We start from the raw sequence: 17,722 nt of genomic DNA, 5'->3' as shown, positions 1-17,722 counted from the left end.
GGGCGCAGGAGAGTATGGAGGGATGGACACTGGGAAGAGGTAACTATGGGGAGGAAGTGGGAGGGGAGCTGTTGCATTGTGGTAAACTGTGGTCAGTGACATGAGACAAAGTGTATGTGAACTGCTGTATGGAAAGTGAATTTGCTCTGTAAATCTCCACCCTAATCACAATAAATAAATAAATAAGTTAAGGATAAATAAAGAATTTCTCAAAAAAAAAAACCAAACTGGGTTATTCAAGGACCTTACAATATGAATACATATGAAATGAATACGTATGAAATACGTATTTAAAGTAGAAGAGGGGTCCAGAAATGTTGGGTCCACATTCTGAAGGACCTGTGGACTATACATGAGAATGTGGATTTTCTTTTGCTTTGTGGCCAAAACAGATCCAAATAGGTTTTAGTTAGGAGACTAACAAAATAATTCTTAGGGTATTTAGAGGCTGAAGCAAATTACATTTTGTCTTTCTGTAATTGAGGAAGCTGATTCAGTTGTCCAGGCAGTTGCTCAGGGTGTTGAGAACAGAAGTGATCAAGAAAAACATTTCTGGTACTGCTGGGGTGGTTTTTCGTTACCATTTGGAAATTATTTTAGGTCTTAACTTTTAAAGACCACAAAGAAAGGAATATCTATAATCTCCCCTCAAAAGTTACACAAAAGAGAATTTAATATTTTTAAATTTTATTATTAAAGTTTTAAAATCAGTCATACTTTTACCTGGTTCAGAAACTGATATGTATGAAAAGGTAGAGAGAAAAAGTTTGTCTCACCTTTGCTCACTTTTACTAATTTCTTTGTAACCTTAAGCAGAAAAAAAAAATGCATATTTTATTCCCCCAAAAATATATATAAGGTAAGAAACATTTTAGCAGAGTTAGAAAAAAAAAAAAAAGATGAGATATTAAATTTAAAATGTGCTGAACAAATTCTACCAAGTATCTTTTTTTGAAAGCTTGAGGCTACTTAGCAAAAATCAAATATTAATGTACTGTTGTTCCTTAACATTATAAACCAAAACCAAACTCACTGCTGTTGAGTTGAAACCAACTTATAGAGACTCGTCCTTGGGTTTCTGAGGCATTATCTCTAAGGAAGTAGGTTGCTCAGTCTTCCTTCCAAGGAGTGGCTGGTAGGTTTGAACCATCAGCCTTCTGATTGGCAGTCAAATGCCTTAAGCACTATGCCACCACACCTCCCTCTTTAACAATAGTACTGATTTTTTGATGGAATAATTCATAGTTTTACACTTAATTCAAAACATTTAGCAATGTCTTAGTGATAAGCTGCTATGACTAGTATTGTTGTCCTATTGGCAATGTAGAAAAACTGCCTTTTGCTTATATGGTATTGGCACCCCTGTTCTTTTTCTGAATCAGAATCAGTATAGATATTTAGAAGTAGGTAGCAGTAGGTATGAATCTAGCTATAGAAACTCTGAAAGATCTCGGAAGTATTTAAAATTTCTGACTTTGAAGAAATACAAATGTGAATTTCTTAGTACATCTGTGTGTATAGTTTGCATGAAAATTTGGTTGCACTGTAGGACCATAGGGAGCTCTGGTCGCATTTGACTGCTAACCAGAGGCTGGCAGTTCAAACCCATCAGCTACTCCTCGGAAGGAAGATTGGGCAGTCTACTTCTGTAGAGATACCGCCTTGGAAACCCAAGGAGGGGTTGCTGAGTTGAGTTGACTCAACAGCATTGAGTTTGGTTTGGTTTTCTAGACCAAAAGTGTATAGTCTTTATTTCATATTCCAGAAGGAATCACCTTTGCCCAACACTTTTGGCATTGAATTTTTTAGTTAATTGTGCTCAACAGTGTGCTACTTATATTTTCTCATTTGCCGCAAATTGAATTTACAATTGAGGTTTACTACTTAAGTACTGAGTATTCACATTTAACTTAATTTCCTTCAAATTGTATGTGTCAATGAAGTACAAACAGGAGTAAGATATGTTTGACTATCTTTAATCAAACATAAGATGGTGTGTATGTAATAATATATTTTTGATTGAGGTGTTTTTGCACTGTCATCATACTGAGTAGAGTCAAATTCTTACTTGGCACATTCAGATGCTCCAACTTTGTGTGACCTAGATAGAAAATATATGGGGGTATGTGTGTGTATTTTTAGCACATGTTCAGCTTTCAGCCTAAGGGTGAAATCTATATGAAAATCTTCAGTAAGTGAAAAGAAAATCTCTATGTTTGAAAAGAATATAAAATTGAGGAAATGGTTGGGGAAAACAAGTGAAAACTACTTACTGAAGAAAATGTAGTATTTTGAAACTTAGTTTCTTCTAAATCTGTCGATTTTTAATTGTCATATTTTATTTGTTTGGTTGTTTAGTAATGGATCTTGTTTTAAAAATGAATCTAAATTGCCTAATAATGAACACTTAGCTTGTTGGCAGAACTCTTTATCATTTGTTGTTAGCTCAATTGAAACTAGTTTAGAAAATGCTCCTAAATTAACCCCGTTGACCTGTTGCAATAACTAATATGAAAAAAAAAAACTCCCAAACTTCCCAGTGTTCACTGTTTAAAAAATGTTTGCATTTAATCGTTTTCATATGTCACAACTTTTCCAAACTTATTTCTTGAATTGATCTTTTTACAGTCCTGTATCCTAGCTATTCTGCAGATCAGGCAGTGAAACTGCATCCTTGCATTAATCAGCAGCTGAGATTTCTATCTGTATCTGAGGTGTCACTCTAATATAAACTAAAATGAATAGTATGATGTTTGCATTAGCAGTGTCACAGGTTTTATAGCAATATTCAGTGCAGAAATTTTAAAACATTACTTTTCTTGAAATATTTTCTTGACTTCTATAAGTATATATTCCATTGGTAGAGAGCTGCATTGTCTAGAGAGATAAATTTTGTGAGAAAGTTTTTACTGCTCAACTGTTGCTTCTTATATATAAGTAGCTTGTGATATGTAAAGTATGAAACAACATTTCACTCCCATACAGTTGCAGGTTATTCAGATCCTCAGATTCTCATGTTGTTGTTGTTGTTGTTGTTGTTGTTGTTATGTGCTGTCGAGTCAGACTCAACTCATAGTGACCCCTCCCTTGGGTTTCTGAGGCAGTATCACTATGGGAGTAGATTGCCCAACCTTCCTTCTGAGGAGTGGCTGGTGGGTTTGAACCGCCAGCCTCTGGTTAGCAGTCAAGTGCCATAGGCACTATGCTACCAGAGCTCCCCAGACTCTCATAGTTATTTTAAAATTTCTGCTTAAATCATTTCTGGTATGAAACAAACGCCACAGTAACAGAAACCCTCACTTTTCCTTTTTAGAGGCTTAAACACACACGTACACAAACACAAGGAAAGCTGACAGTTTGGCATTTTCTTAAAAGATTAAACATAAAGTTGCTGTATAACCCAGGAGTTCTCCTAGAAACAATTCAAATGTCCATTAACTGATGAAAGGGTAAATCAGCTGTATCCTCCATACAGTGTAATTTTTTCAGCCATGTGAAGGAATACAGCACTGATAACATGCTACAACATAGATACACATTGAAAACATGCTAAGTAAAAGAAGCTGGTCACCAAAGACCATGTATTGTATGAATCCATTTATATGAAATGCCCAAAATAGATAAATTTATAGAAACAGTAAATTAATAGCAATAAAGAAGATTAGTGATTGTTTGGGATTGCAGAGTAATCTTTTTAGAGTGATGAAAATGTTTTAAAATTAGATTGTGGTGATGGTTGCACACCTCTGTAAATATACTAACGATCATTGAATTGTATACTTTTAAGTGGGTGAATTGTATGGTATGGGAATTACTGTATCTCAATAAAGCTGTGAAAGAAAGAAGGAAGGAAGGAAAGAGTAACAGAAGAGAGAGAAAGGCAAATATTTCTTTAGATTTCCTAAAGTGACAGACAGAGATTAATTTTTAACAGTTATAGTGGTGTGATAATCAGCATCTTAATCCTTAAAGAGGTAGTTTTCATTTCTACTCAGGTTATTTTTCTCTAGGAAAATATATTGTTTACTTCTTCAACAAATAAGTGTTTATTGAGCACCACTGGGCACCTAGCATTATTCTCTGTGATAGGAATTCAGTAGTAAAAAGTTGGACTCATCATCTTCCTCCTGCTACCAAACCTACTTCTCAGTTTCCTATCTTAATGAATGATGCTAATACCATTCCAGTCCCCACGTCAGAGTCCTATGAATCATTTGTGATTCTTCTTTTGTTTCTTTCCACATACAGTCAGTTACCAACTATATCAAGTCTATTTCTTTTCCCTTAATCTATTCCCATCTCCTCTTTCCCTTTTACCAGTTTGTCCATTCTGTTCTCCAATCCAGCAGTTCTTGGCTACAGTATTAATTAGGAAAGTACCAAAGTTTGTGCATAGTTTACCTTAAAAAATTAGAGAAATATTTCCTGTTAATGGCACTTTCACTGCTATCTCCTAACATGCTGTCCAGTGAGCTAGTTCTATAAGTGGTCACTTAAGAACAGAAATTTATTTTCTCACAGTTCTGAAGGCTGAAAGTTCAAATCAGGATTATGGCCACGTTGACTCCTTCCTTGTTGGAGTCCTAGGCATTCCTTGATTTCTTGGAGTTCTCTGGCTTGTAGAAGATCCTCAGATAGCATGTCTTCCCCCATGTTTGTCTGCCTCCCATGTCTAATCTGCTTTTTTTATACTTTATAAGTGATTAGATTTAGAACCCACCCTTCTCAGGTACAATCTGATTAATGAAATAAAGAAAACCCTGTTTCCAAGCATGATTGCATCCATAGGTATAGAGGTTAGGATTCTAACACATATTTTGGGGATGGGAGGGGAGACAATTTAATCCATAACACATACCAATAAGAGAAAAGCATGAGTTTATTTACTTCATCTTTCGTTTTAGTGTACATAATAGTATCAGTACTTCTCACCTACATTTATTCCTGGTCATTGTTATGGAGTTCTTTTGGCCAGAATCCTTTGATTCAGTCTCTAGCTGAGTCAAACACTTCTGTCTTTTTTTAAGCTTTAAGAGATGACTGTAGAATCACCTGGGCCTCAATTTAAAAGTATGCCAATTTCATTCATTGTCAAAATTATTAAAAAATGAAATGTAGAATGGGAAAATAACAAAACCACTGCTATCAAGTCAGTTCTGACTCACAGGACACTAAAGGACAGAATAGAACAGCCCCATAGATTTTCCAAGGCTATGAATCTTTACAGAAGCAAACTGCCTCATCTTTGTCCCACAGAGTGACTTATGGGTTGGAATCACTGACCTTTTGGTTAGCAGCTTGTGGTAGTTAAAGTTATGTATCAACTTGGCTGGACCTGGTTTTGAGTGGCTAGGCAGCTAGATGTAGTTGTTTCCCATGATGAGATTAGTAATCACCTCTATGGTGGAATCTACTGGAGCAGCTGAGTAGCTGCTTTAGGGGTGTAGTCTGTTTCCAGTGTATAAGGAGAACTTTTGAGAAAGGTCTCTGCAGTTTATTGGCACACTTGGACCCTGCATTCAGCAGTCTGCCATATTTTCTGCCAGTCTTGGGACTGTCTCTGGACTAGTGATTTACCATGTTGTTTGGTGATTTTGGGATTGTGCCATTTTACTTGTTGACCTTAGGCTTGTTAGCCTCAGCAGCCAGCAGTTGCTTGAGTAAAGAGACGCTTCTAGCTTCAGTGGGCTGGGAGTAAGCGGCAGACTAAAGTACAAGGTCAAGGGGCTTTCACCCAGCCCCTAGAGCTGCTACTTTGAACTCAGACTTCTGGCCTCCTAAACTGTAAGAGAATAAACTCCTGTTTGTTAAACTATCCACCTGTGATATTTCTGTTGGAGCGCCACAAAGTAAGCAAAACACAGCCCAGTGTTTTGTTTTGTTTTTTTTTAATAATTGTGATTTGGGTGAATGTTTACAGAGCAACTTCATTGTCCATACAGCAGTTCATACACGTTTTGTTTCATGATTTTGATTGCAATCCCCATAATGTAACAGCTCTCTTCCCACTTCCTCCCTGTGGTTGGTTACCTTTTCCGTGTCCTTCTTTCCTGTGCATTCCTGCCCTCTGAACTATTTCCCTGTGCAAATACTGCCCTCTGATGTCCCTTGGTTGATTAAGGAGTATACCTAAACCAAAACCAAACTCACTACCATCGAATCAATTCCGACTCATAGCAACCCCCATTGGGTTTCTAAGGCAGTAAATCTTTACAGAAGTAGATTGCCCAGTCTTCCTTCCACGGAGTGGCTGGTGGGTTTTAACTACCAACTTTCTGGTTAATAGTCAAATGCCTTAGGCACTATGCCACCTGAGCTCCTTAAGGAGTGTACCTAGCTGGTGTAAATGTTCATGTTATATGGCTGTCTATTGTTTGGCTGGAAGCCACGGCAGTTCATTCAATTCTAGGCACCAAAGGTGACTAGGAGTTTTCACCAGTCTTTATCAAACCAGTAAGCCTGGTCATTTTTATGATTTTGAGTTTTGTTTTACAAAACTTTTTCCCACTTTATCTACGATCTCTTGCACTGATCTCTTCCCCAGTGGTTGACAGTGGTGGCCGGGCACTGCAGCCCAATGCTTTAACCACAGCACCCCAGAGCTCCTTGTAGGATGGGAATTAGAACTTTATTGCTCAGTTTTACCCACTTGGTTCACTGAAAACTTTTTTTGATGTGAGTACTGCCTTTTTAGTCTTTTAAAGATAATCTGCCTCAAATGAGCTCTTAGTTGTTGTTGTTGTTGTTGTTGTTTGCTGTCGAGTCGGCCCGACTCATAGCGACCCCTCCTTGGGTTTCCAAGGCAGTATCACTACGGAAGTAGGATTGCCCAACCTTCCTTCCAGGAGTGGCTGGTGGGTTTGAACCGCCAGCCTTCTGGTTAGCAGTCAAGTGCTTTTAGCCACTATGCTACCAGAGCTCTTAGTACTCCCCAGCAATTCTTCTTCTGTATCTTTTGTTAGTATCCCACAAGTTCTTAAATCCTAAATCTCTAAATCACGATCTTTTTCACTCTCAACAAATGACCTCTCTTACTTCAATGCACTCACAAAAAATAGAAGAGAATGAAGAGAGGCTTTCTCAACCCCCAGCCACTGAGTCTGCAAACCTGCTTGCATCCGCACCCTCACTGTCTCCTAATGAAGTATATCAGATTATGACTCCCCCTTGATCCATACCTGCCTGTGGTTACTGCCCGATCTCTGCTTGCAATTCACACCACATTTTCTCAAAGGGTGCTGTCTAGGTTTACTTTTTAATGCTCTTCCTGTAGTCACTATTTATGTCACTGAAATCTATCTTTATTTTCCTAAAACTATTCTCACCTACCTGGTTCCAGTGTTCACGTCCAGTGGTCACATCTCTGTTCTTACTTGGATTCTCAGTGTTGGATACGTATGACAGCTTCGTTTTTCTTACCATATTTTCTTGTTCTGTTTAGCATGTGCCCCTGCTGTTCTGCCCTAGTGACTCCTTTTCTATCTCCTTTCTCTTCCTGCTCCTCGAATGTTGATGATCCTTAATGTTCTCTCTGCCTTTTACACAGTCATAAGAGGTACTAAGTTAATATTTGTCAAATGAATGAATTGTGTTTGCTTTGATGGTTTATTTTCTTTCTTTTTTTTTTTTAATTGTGATTTGGGTGGAAGTTTACAGAGTAAATGTGTTTTCCATTCAATAGTTAACACACATTTTGTTTTGTGGCATTAATTGCAGTCCCCACAATTAACAGCTCTCTTCCCACTTCCTCCCTGTGGTTGCCTTTTCCCTGTGTCCTTCTTTCCTATGTATTCTTGTCCTGTGATCTGTCTGCCTGTTCAATGCTGTCCTTCTGATCTCTCATGGTTGATTGTTCCAAGGAGCATACCTATCTGGTATAATTGTTCACTTGATAGGCCTGTTGTTTGGCTAGAATTTAAGCCATGGGAGTGAGTTCAGTTCCAGGCCCGAAAGGTGAATAGCAGCCATAAACTCAGGGGTTTCATCAATCTCTGTCAGAACTGTAAGTGGGGTCCTTTTTATGATTCTGTGTTTTGTTCCACATTTTTCTCCAACTCTACCCAGTATCTCCTATTTTGATTCCTTTCTAGTTGGTTGGCAGTAGTGTCCAAGCACAATTCAGTTCTTCAGGTGTCAGGGTCATGTAGACTCAAGTTCCCATGGTCCTCTCGTCTGTTGGTACATTGGTGATTTCTTAAGGGATCTGAATATAATTGGATATTGTTAACTGAAGAAATTTCAGTATATCAAACCTGATCATGATTCTCTTAAACTATACTACTGTATACATGCAGTGAAAAAATCCAAGCTCAGATTCAACTATTATGTCTATAAAAGTTAGCTTTTGTGAGTTCTGTTTATAAAAGGGAATTATAAAGGTAATTTAAAAAAAAAGAGTAAAAGTTTAATTTAAATACACTCTGAAGAGGGGCCTTGGAATTAGAAGTAAAAAGAAAATTAATATTCATTTGAAACTTCTGATGCCAGGCACTGACCTGAATGCTTGCTATATTATATCTTAATCTTCCAATAACTCTGGGAGATTCTTAGTCACCTTGAAAATAGGAGAAAACTGAAGCTCAGGGAGATTAAATTATACGTTGCAACATATACAACTACTAAAATTTAGAACCAGGGTTTGTTCTGTCAAAATTCGTAGCTCATAAATCTCTTCTAAATGATCCTTAAAATACACGCTGGAGAGGGATGCTAAATAAACTGAAGTTTAGTAAAATCGAGGAGCTCTGGTGGCATAGTGCCTAAAGCATTTGACTGCTAACCAGAAGGCTGATGTTCAAACCCACCAGCCACTCCTTGGAAGGAAGACTGGGGTAGTCGGCTTCCGTAGAGATGCTGCCTCAGAAACCCAAGAAGGGATTTGGTAAAATTAGTAAATAGAAGTTTAGTAAATTGAGTTTAGTAAACCTAAATTATGTTAAAAGTTGTCTGTGTCATTTTGTCCCTAGGCAGTTATTTGGCAGAAAACCAGAGTATCAGATCACAAGATGGCTCTTATGTCAGTTCTGGGAACTGCCATTATGGGCAATATGGAATCCTTTCAGTACAACTCTGAAGATTCTCAGGTATGCAACACAACTATTCTTTAATATTAAATTGATATTTTGTAATGAAGCTGTTAAGATGTTTCTCATTTGGGATAGTCAAGGGTTTTTCCATTTAATATTTTCATTAAATATGTGTACATAGTGAAAAGGAAAATCCATATAGCATTTATATTAAAGCTTCCTCCCTGGCCTGCTTCCCTTTTTACCTTTTCTGTTTGTTTTTAGTTTTCATACTTACAAGAGTCCTGGTGGCACAGTGTTAAGCACTCAGCTTAATCAAAAGGTCGGTGTTTCGAACCCGCCAGCCACACTGCAGAAGAAAGATGTGGCAGTCTCCTTCCATAAAGATCACAGCCTTGAAAACCCTATAGCACAGTCCTGTACTGTCCCGTAGGGTCGCTATGAGGCAGAATCAACTCGACAGCTATGGGTTATTGCGTTTATGTTGTTTATTTAAGACGGATTTTTAATTTTAGAATCTCTTCTATTTACTTTCACTATGAATGAGGAGGATTGAGCTTATTTACCCTCTTTCTCTTCTTCCCATCCTAAATATAACTTCCTTTTCTTGATCTACCAGTTTAGACAGTATTTCTTGACTTGTTTTAGTACTGGATAAGGTTATTAAAACCTCTGCTCTTCCCTTTGTATACTCTCCTCTTTCAGTCTTGCCAGCTCTACTTTTATATTGTCAGTCTGTATTAGTTTCCTAGGGCTGTTGTAACAAATTACCACAAACTAGGTAGTTTAAAACAACAGAAGTGTATTCTCCCACAGTCCTATTATGGTAGAAGACCAAACAAGGTGTTAACACAGCAATGCTCCCCGTGAAGGGAAGAATCGTTCTCAGCTCTCATCTTAGCTTCTGGTGGTTAATGACAATCCTTTGCTTTCCTTGGCTTGTAGTTGTATTACCCCCATTTCTGCCTCAGTCTTTACATGGCCATCTTCCTTCTGTGTGTCCTGTGTGTATGTCTGTGTTCAGATATCCTTCTCCTTTCCCTGACTTTATCTTTCATCTTTCCTATTAAATGCTATTTTATTTTGAAATTTTTATTTTTAATTTCTAAGAGGAGTTTTTTTATTTGTTTTTACAGCTTTTTCATAATTTCCTATTATTTTATAGGTATGAAACCTCGAATCTCTGAAGATTTTAAATGTTTTTTCAATTTATCTTTTCTTTGAATGATCTCTGTTTCTTGGGAGGTCAGTTATTTTATTTATCCTATCTTTTTTCTTTTCCTCAAATCTTTTTCTCTTTAAGCCTCACATTGTCTTGATGTCTGTCCTATGAATACGAAGTCTTTTTGGAAACTCTGGGTTTATGACTGGACTTGGTAACTGTCAGGCTGTGCTTGAAGATTGAGAATCCCAGAGCAGAGGCTGGGGGAATCCCATATGCCATATGAGGTAGAGACATACTCTACATACTTTCTGGAAGAGTTTGTTGTTGTTATTGTTGTCTCCTGACTTTTAGCCTGAAGGCTCTCTGGATTTCTGCTGGACAGTTAGTTTTTCTTTTCTACTCTTCCTCTTTTCAGTGATTGGTTGCAATCTTTCTTCTGTTTCTGGTTCCCATGATTAAGAGAGATGAAAGAGTTCATTCAGAATTTCTATTTGAAGTGAAGTTATTGGTGGCTCTGAAAGATGGCTTAAGGATATTAAAGTCCCTTTTAATCTCCATTACCATCCCACCTCCCCACAAGTCATCTCAAATAAATACTTAATTACAGTAAAAACTGCAGTTGCTGTGAAAGGTAGTTTCAAGACAAGACAAATTGCTGCCCAGAGGTCTTCAGACATAGAATTATAGAGCTGGCCCAGAATGAAATACTCGGACGAGCACAAAATAGTTCACAGCAACCGCTTTGGCCCAAACTATTCTCATTAATTAAGAATGTAAATTGGACATTTAAAAGATGATAGAAATAATGTTAGTTGGCTTTGTGGTAGTAATTACCATGACCTATAGGGATATCCCCTATAGGGGACCAGATTTCACCTCACCTGCTTTGCTCGTACTGTCAGAGGACCATTCCCTAGAAAAGGATATTGTGCTTGGTAAAGTGGAGGGTCACCACAAAAGAGGAAAACCCTCAGGAAGATGGACTGACTCAGTGGCTGATCACGTATAGCACGGATTGTGAGGATGGTGCACGACCAGGCAGTGTTTTGTACATAGGGTTGCTCTGAGCTGGAACTATTCGACAGCACCTAACAGCAACAGCGTGGAGATACCCATTGCCATTGAGTTGATTCCAGCTCATAGTGACCCTGTAGGACAGAGTAGAACTGCTTCATAGGTTTTCCAAGGCTGTAAATCTTTAAGAAAGCAGATTGCCTTATTTTTCCCCCATGGAATGGCTGGTGGGTTCGAACTGCGGACCTTTTGGTTAGCAGCTGAATGCTTTAACCACTGCAGATAACATCTGGGAAATGAAAGCCTTTGGTGTCCCTAAAAAGTTTTGTAGCAAAGCTGAAATGGAAGGGAATTGATTAAAAGGTATTCTAATGGTTTTAAAAGGATTTGGTATGAAACACCAATGTACAAGAACTCAGATGGACAAGATAGGTACCTTTGCAGTTTTGTGTGTGGTTGTCTGTGGCCCTTTTTAGTTGGTAGACTGATTTGTCTAATTAATTCTGATAATAACTGTTTTATTCTAACAGACGGAAAAGACTGACAAGTACCATTCAAGGTGACAAGTAACATTTAGCCTCCCAAAACTGAACAATAATAAACCTGTGATGTTCTTAGTAATCAAAGACTGCATGCTTACCAAATTAATGGGCTTAGTGTGTGCCAGCCACCCCTTATACATAGCTAATATATTAAACCTCATTTGTGATGGGAAAGGGAATGTAGTTGTTTTCCATGAACATAAAGTTCCTATGATGTTGAACATAAAGTTCCTATGATGTGTGGGTTATAAGGATGTGAAGCAAAGTGAAAGTTCCTACTCCTCCCCAATCCCCTCCTCAGGAGGACCTTTGTTTAGTGTCTTTACTTACAATGCTTTTTCTATAAATAAAGTTGACAAAAGGCATTTTGGACAAAGGGAACAATATGTGGATGGACAAGGAGGTAACACAGAGTTGGAGGTGGAAGGTATATTTGCAGATGTGTACTCTCTTGTAAGAAGAATGAAAGGTGTGTGGAGTGGAGACAAGGAGCTCTGGTGGCATAGTGAGTAAGGCATTTGGTTATTAACCAGAAGGTTGGTGTTTCTGCAGGAGGAAAGTGAGTCAATCTACTTCCGTAAAGATTTACAGCCTTGGAAACCCAAGAGGAGTTGCTGTGAATCAGAATCAACTCAATGGTGGTAGGGTTTTTTTGGAGTGGGGAAAAAGAAAGATACAAGTACTAAGTGATGATACTGGAAAGATAAGTCTGAGACAAATGACTCATTTGGTGGTAAGTCAGGAACATCAAAAATTTTCAAGACGGGGGAAATGAGAAGACTGTATTTTATATATGGGAAGGAAAAGGTATAATACACCACTGTTTGGTTCTATTTAAAATTCTGGAAAAGGTAAAACTATAGGAACAAAATAGATCAGTGGCTGCCTCGGGGGAAAGGGATGATTTGATAAAGGGGCACAGGAGAATTTTAGGGGATGATGGAACTCTTCTGTATCTTAAGTGTGACCATGATTATAGAATTATATGTATTTGTCAAAACTCATAATTGTCCACTAAAAAGGGAAATACTATTTTCTGTAAATTTTACCTTAATTAAAAAGCAAAAGGATTGTGGTTCAGATCTACCCAACATAGCCATAGAAGAAAGGCTTGGTGGTCTAGTTCCATAAGATTAGCCCAAAACAGTTGCTGTAGAGTCGATTCCAACTCATAGCTACCCCATGTGTTTTAGAGTAGACTCGTACTCCATAGAATTTTCAGTGGCAGATTTTTCAGAAATAGATTGCCAGCCCTTTTTTTCCTAGGCACGTCTTTGATGGATTGAAACCTCCAGCCTTTCAGTTAGCGGCCCAGCATTTAACCATTTGCACCATCCAGGGACTCCTTCCAGAACCTTACAGCCACTGGAAAACCCTGTGGAGCACAGTTCTCCTGTGAAACATGTGGGGTTGCCATGAGTTGGAATTAACACCTCTAGGGCTGAGAGACAGTGCCCTAGCACAATCCCCTCCAGTTCCCAACCCCCCATCCCCAAGCAAGGCTGAGATCCAGACTTGTAGGGGACTCAACAGTGTTCACTATAGCTCACTAAATAGTGGAAAGGTTTGCTGTGGTGTCATATAGGCAGACCTTGCAAGAAATACACACTCTAGAGTGCTGAGGAAGTCTGTTGATGGAGTGTCTCACCAGAAGCTCTTTACTATAGAACCACCAGTACTAGGGGCAGGCAGCTGGCCACTGGGTAACGGTGGCCATCAAGCACTGCCAAAGCTGGGTGCTGCAGGAGCTTCATGTGTGTACTGCAGGAGTCTGGTGCTGGAAGTTGCCTGCACTGTAGGAAACTGATGCTAGAAGAGCAATCCCAGTGGGTGCTGAAAAGACTTCTGTATACAGCAGAAGTAAAAAGCTGGGGAAGTCATCTGCACTGCCAAGTGAGCACTGGAAACGGAATCAAAAGAGCTTCGTCTCTAATGTCTTTCCAGCTCCTTTTGATTCTAACACCATGTGAAGTGGAAAAGGAAAAATTTATAAAAGGTTCAGATCCTTTTATGTAGATCGGACAATGAAGGATGAATCTGGAGTTAGACGCAATAAATAGCTAATATAAAATACAGTGTGTTTAATCCACTGTATGTATTTTTATTAGTATGTATTTAGATTTATTTGTCCCATATTTGTTTTTATTTGCTGCTGTATCTTCTGTGGATTGATAAAGTTATCTTTATTCTCTTTTTATTCATCTACTAGTTTATAAGTCATTGATTCCACTTACATTCTTATAATGGCCACCCTTTAATTTTTTTCTAGCATACACAGATAAGTTTGTATTAATTCTAAAATTACTATCTCTGGCTTCCTCCTGAATAAGGATTTTTATTACAATTCCATAAATTACGAATTTTTTACATCTCCTGTGATGTTCTGGTGGCGTGGTGCCTAAGGCATTAGACTGCTAACCAGAAGGCTGGCGTTTCAAAACCACCAGCTACTTCTTGGAAGGAAGTTTAGCAGTCTACTTCTGTAGTGATACCACCTCTGAAACCCAAGGAGTGGTATCTATGAGTCAGGACCAATTCGATGGCAGTGACAGCCAGCTTACAGCCTATGATGTTATCTAAGGAGCTCTGGTGACAAAGTGGTTAAAACACTCAGCTGCTAACCAAAAGGTCAATGGTTTGAACCCACCAGCCACTTCACCAAAGGAAGCTGAAGTAGTCTGCTTCCATAAAAATTTACAGCCTTCTATTTGGCAATGACATACCTGACAAGGGACTTATCTCTAAAATTTGTAGAAAACTCCAATACCTCGACAACAAAAAGACAAATAATCCAAATAAAAAATGGGTAGAAGACATGAATAGACACTTCACTAAAGAGGATATTTAGGCGGCCAACAAGCATATGAAGAAATTCTCATGATCATTAGTCATTAGAGAGATACAGATGAAAACAACAATGAGATACCATCTTGCCCCAGCACTAGTAGCAAAGTTCAACAAGACAGAAAATAACAAATGCTGGTGAGGATATGGAGAGATTGAGACTCTCATACACTACTGGTGGGACTGTGAAATAATACAACCACTGTGGAAAGCAGTATGGTGATTCCTTAAAAAGTTGGAATTAGAAATGCCACTTGACCCAGCAATTCCATTACTAGGTATATATCCTCAGGAAGTGAGAGCCAGGACATGAACAGATATATGCACACCCATGTTCATTGCAGCACTATTTACAGTAGCCAAAAGAAGGAAACAACCTAGACGCTCATCAACAAAAGAATGGATAACCAAACTAAGGTACATACACACAGTGGAATACTATGCAACCCTAAAAAATAACGTAGAATCAGCAAAACACCACATAACATGGATGAACTTGGAGGACATTATGTTGTGAAATAAGTCAATCAGAGAAGAGCAAATATTGTATTAGTCCGTTATTGTAAAAAGTCAAGGAAAGGTTTATATATGGAAGGAAATTTTCTTTGTTGGTTACCAGGGGTGGGAGGGGAGGTGAGGGGAGGGGACACTGTTAGATAGGTAGAGACAAATGCTGATTTGGGTGAAGAGAAGGGTGGTGTACCAAATGTGAGTGATCAACATGGTGGCATTAAGGAAGAGGAAAACACAGAGAAGTACATGGGAGGTATAGACAACAAAGATGAACCCTTTTGCACATACAATACTGTGTTGTCAGTGAAGGCAAACATTGATCTACAGTTGGATAGTTGGGTGGACAGGCTGAACTATTAGGTATGTTTATACAGGGGGGAGTGTACCCAAGACCATGTATAGGGTTGGCAGACAGTGTATCTACAAGTATATTGGTATGTTCTGTAAGAATTCCCAGGTACATAGTAGAGCTGACAAGGGACAAGGTTGTAGTCACTTCTTGGCCACAGCTAGCTACCCAGAGGGACCAAGTAGTTGGACATATGGGCTCAGGACCATGGTTGCAGGGGACATCAAGCTCATTTAGCATAACATGCTACACAAAAACATTGTTCCACATCCTACTTTGGCGAGTAGCAGCTGGGATTTTAAGAGTTTGCAAGTGACCATCTAGATGCAACGATGGGTCTCTCCTCATTGAGAACAAAGAAGAATGAAGAAAACCAAAGATCCATGAAAACAATCAGTCCAAGTGACTGGTACACCATGTGATCCTCAGGTTATATTACTATGAGAGCAGAAGAACTAAATGGTACCCTGCTACCACAGTCAACGGCTTGAAGGGGGATCTATGTAGGAGATCCTGGATAGAGTGGGAGAACAATGTGGAACAAAACTCAAAATCATTTAAAAAATAAAAAAAAAAAAAGGCACCAGGTTTGCTGGTCTGATAGAGCCTGATGGAACCACTGAGACTGTGGCCCCTTAGCTGCCCTTCAGGTCAGGAATTGAACCTACTCCTGTGGCTTCCAGCCAAATAAAAGACAGGTGTATGAGCTGATCATTTACATTAGGTAGATACACTCCTTGGAGAGAACAATCATGGGAGAATAGAAGGGCTGGGGATGCATAGGGAGACAGCTCAGGGGACAGGAGTGCATGAGAGTGAAGGACACAGGGAAGAGGTAACTATGGGGAGGAAGTGGGAGGGGAGCTGTTGCATTGTGGGAAATTATAGTCAATATCATGAGACAAAGTACATGTGAGCTGCTGTATGAAAAGTGAATTTGCTCTGTAAACTTTTGCCCAAATCACAATTTAAAAAAAAAAGAAAGAAAGAAAGAAAAAGATTTACAGCCTTGGAAACCTTATAAGGCATTTTTACTCTGTTCTATAGGATTATTGTTAGTTGGAATCAACTTGGTGGCAGTGGGTTGTTTTTGTTTTTGTTTTTTTTTCCCTAGATGCTATTAGCATCTAGAATTTTATTTTTAAACTCAAAACACTAGTTTCTTTTAGCCAATTCTGTTTGTTAACTTACTTTGTTTGTATCTTTCCTCACTGCTCTTTATCTCTTTTCTTCCTTTAATTTCACTTTTTTCCTTGATAAAGCATGTATATTCTTTGGTAGTTCTTTTAGCAAGGGTATCCATTTAAAACTTAGTTTCTAAAGGTGTCTTTATTTTTCCCTAATTCTTGAAATGTAATTGAGCTATGTATAGAATGCTCTGATAATAGTTTTTTTCTCAGCATTTTAAAGCAATTATTCCATTACTTGCTTCTAGTTTTTGTTTCATTGAGGTCATCTATCAGTGATACAATTTTTATGTAAGCAATCTTCTTTCTAATACCTTTTATGATTTTATCTTTACACTTGATATTTTGTAGTTTTAGTATGATGTGTCTGTGTGTAAATTTGTATCTGTTTATAAGACTTAAGCTCTCACTGTATTTTTTACCTGAGAACTCATCTTTTTTCAGATCTCAACAACAAAATATATTTTCTAGTACTGTTTTTCTTCCATTTTCTGTCTTCACTAATTAATGGAACTCCTTAAATTATTCCTCTCTTTGATATTTTTATCTCTGTATCATTCCCTGGTAGGAGCCCTGTTGGCACATCATGTAAGCACTCAACTCAACCAAAAGATTTAGTTCAAATCTACCAGTCGTACCATAGGAGAAAGATGTAGTAATTTGCTTCTGTAAAGATCACATCCTTAGAAACCCTGTGGGGCAGTTTTACTCTGTCCTGGAGGGTCACTATGAGTCAGTATTTACCTGAAGGCAACAGATTTGCTTATTTTCTTTCTGATTTGTTCCCTAAGTTCTGATTGAATTCCTCAGTACTGCCTGATTTTTATCCCCAAAACTATGTGTTTTATTTCCAGGATTCAGAATTTAATTGTTTTCATATTCTTTATTCTAAACGTGATTGATCGCTACTAGTTTTATTTCTCCACCACTCATATGTCAGTTTGTCAAACTGTGGTGGCTTGTCTGTTGCTGTGAGGCTGGAGACTATGCCACTGGTATTTCAGATACCATCAGGGTTGCCCATGGTAGACACATTTCAGTGGAGCCTCCAGACTAAGACAGACTCAGAGGAAGGAAGGAGC

General features: G+C 38.4%; 1 protein-coding gene across 1 annotated transcript in view; it reads left to right on the top strand.

The window, feature by feature from the left end:
• The window catches only part of PMS1 (PMS1 homolog 1, mismatch repair system component), a 146,065-nt gene that overhangs the window by 68,992 nt on the left and 59,351 nt on the right, over positions 1–17,722 (top strand). The window contains exon 4 of the mRNA XM_007950224.2: positions 8,967–9,083. Coding sequence (XP_007948415.1) covers positions 8,967–9,083 — 117 coding nt within the window. The remainder of the gene's footprint in view (positions 1–8,966; positions 9,084–17,722) is intronic.

Source organism: Orycteropus afer, unplaced genomic scaffold (genome assembly GCF_000298275.1).
Source record: "Orycteropus afer afer isolate SDZICR_OR568_19922 unplaced genomic scaffold, OryAfe1.0 scaffold00001, whole genome shotgun sequence".
Lineage (NCBI taxonomy): Eukaryota > Metazoa > Chordata > Mammalia > Tubulidentata > Orycteropodidae > Orycteropus > Orycteropus afer.
The sequence above is the reverse complement of the archived record's forward strand: the minus strand, read 5'-3'. Positions and strand labels throughout refer to the sequence as shown.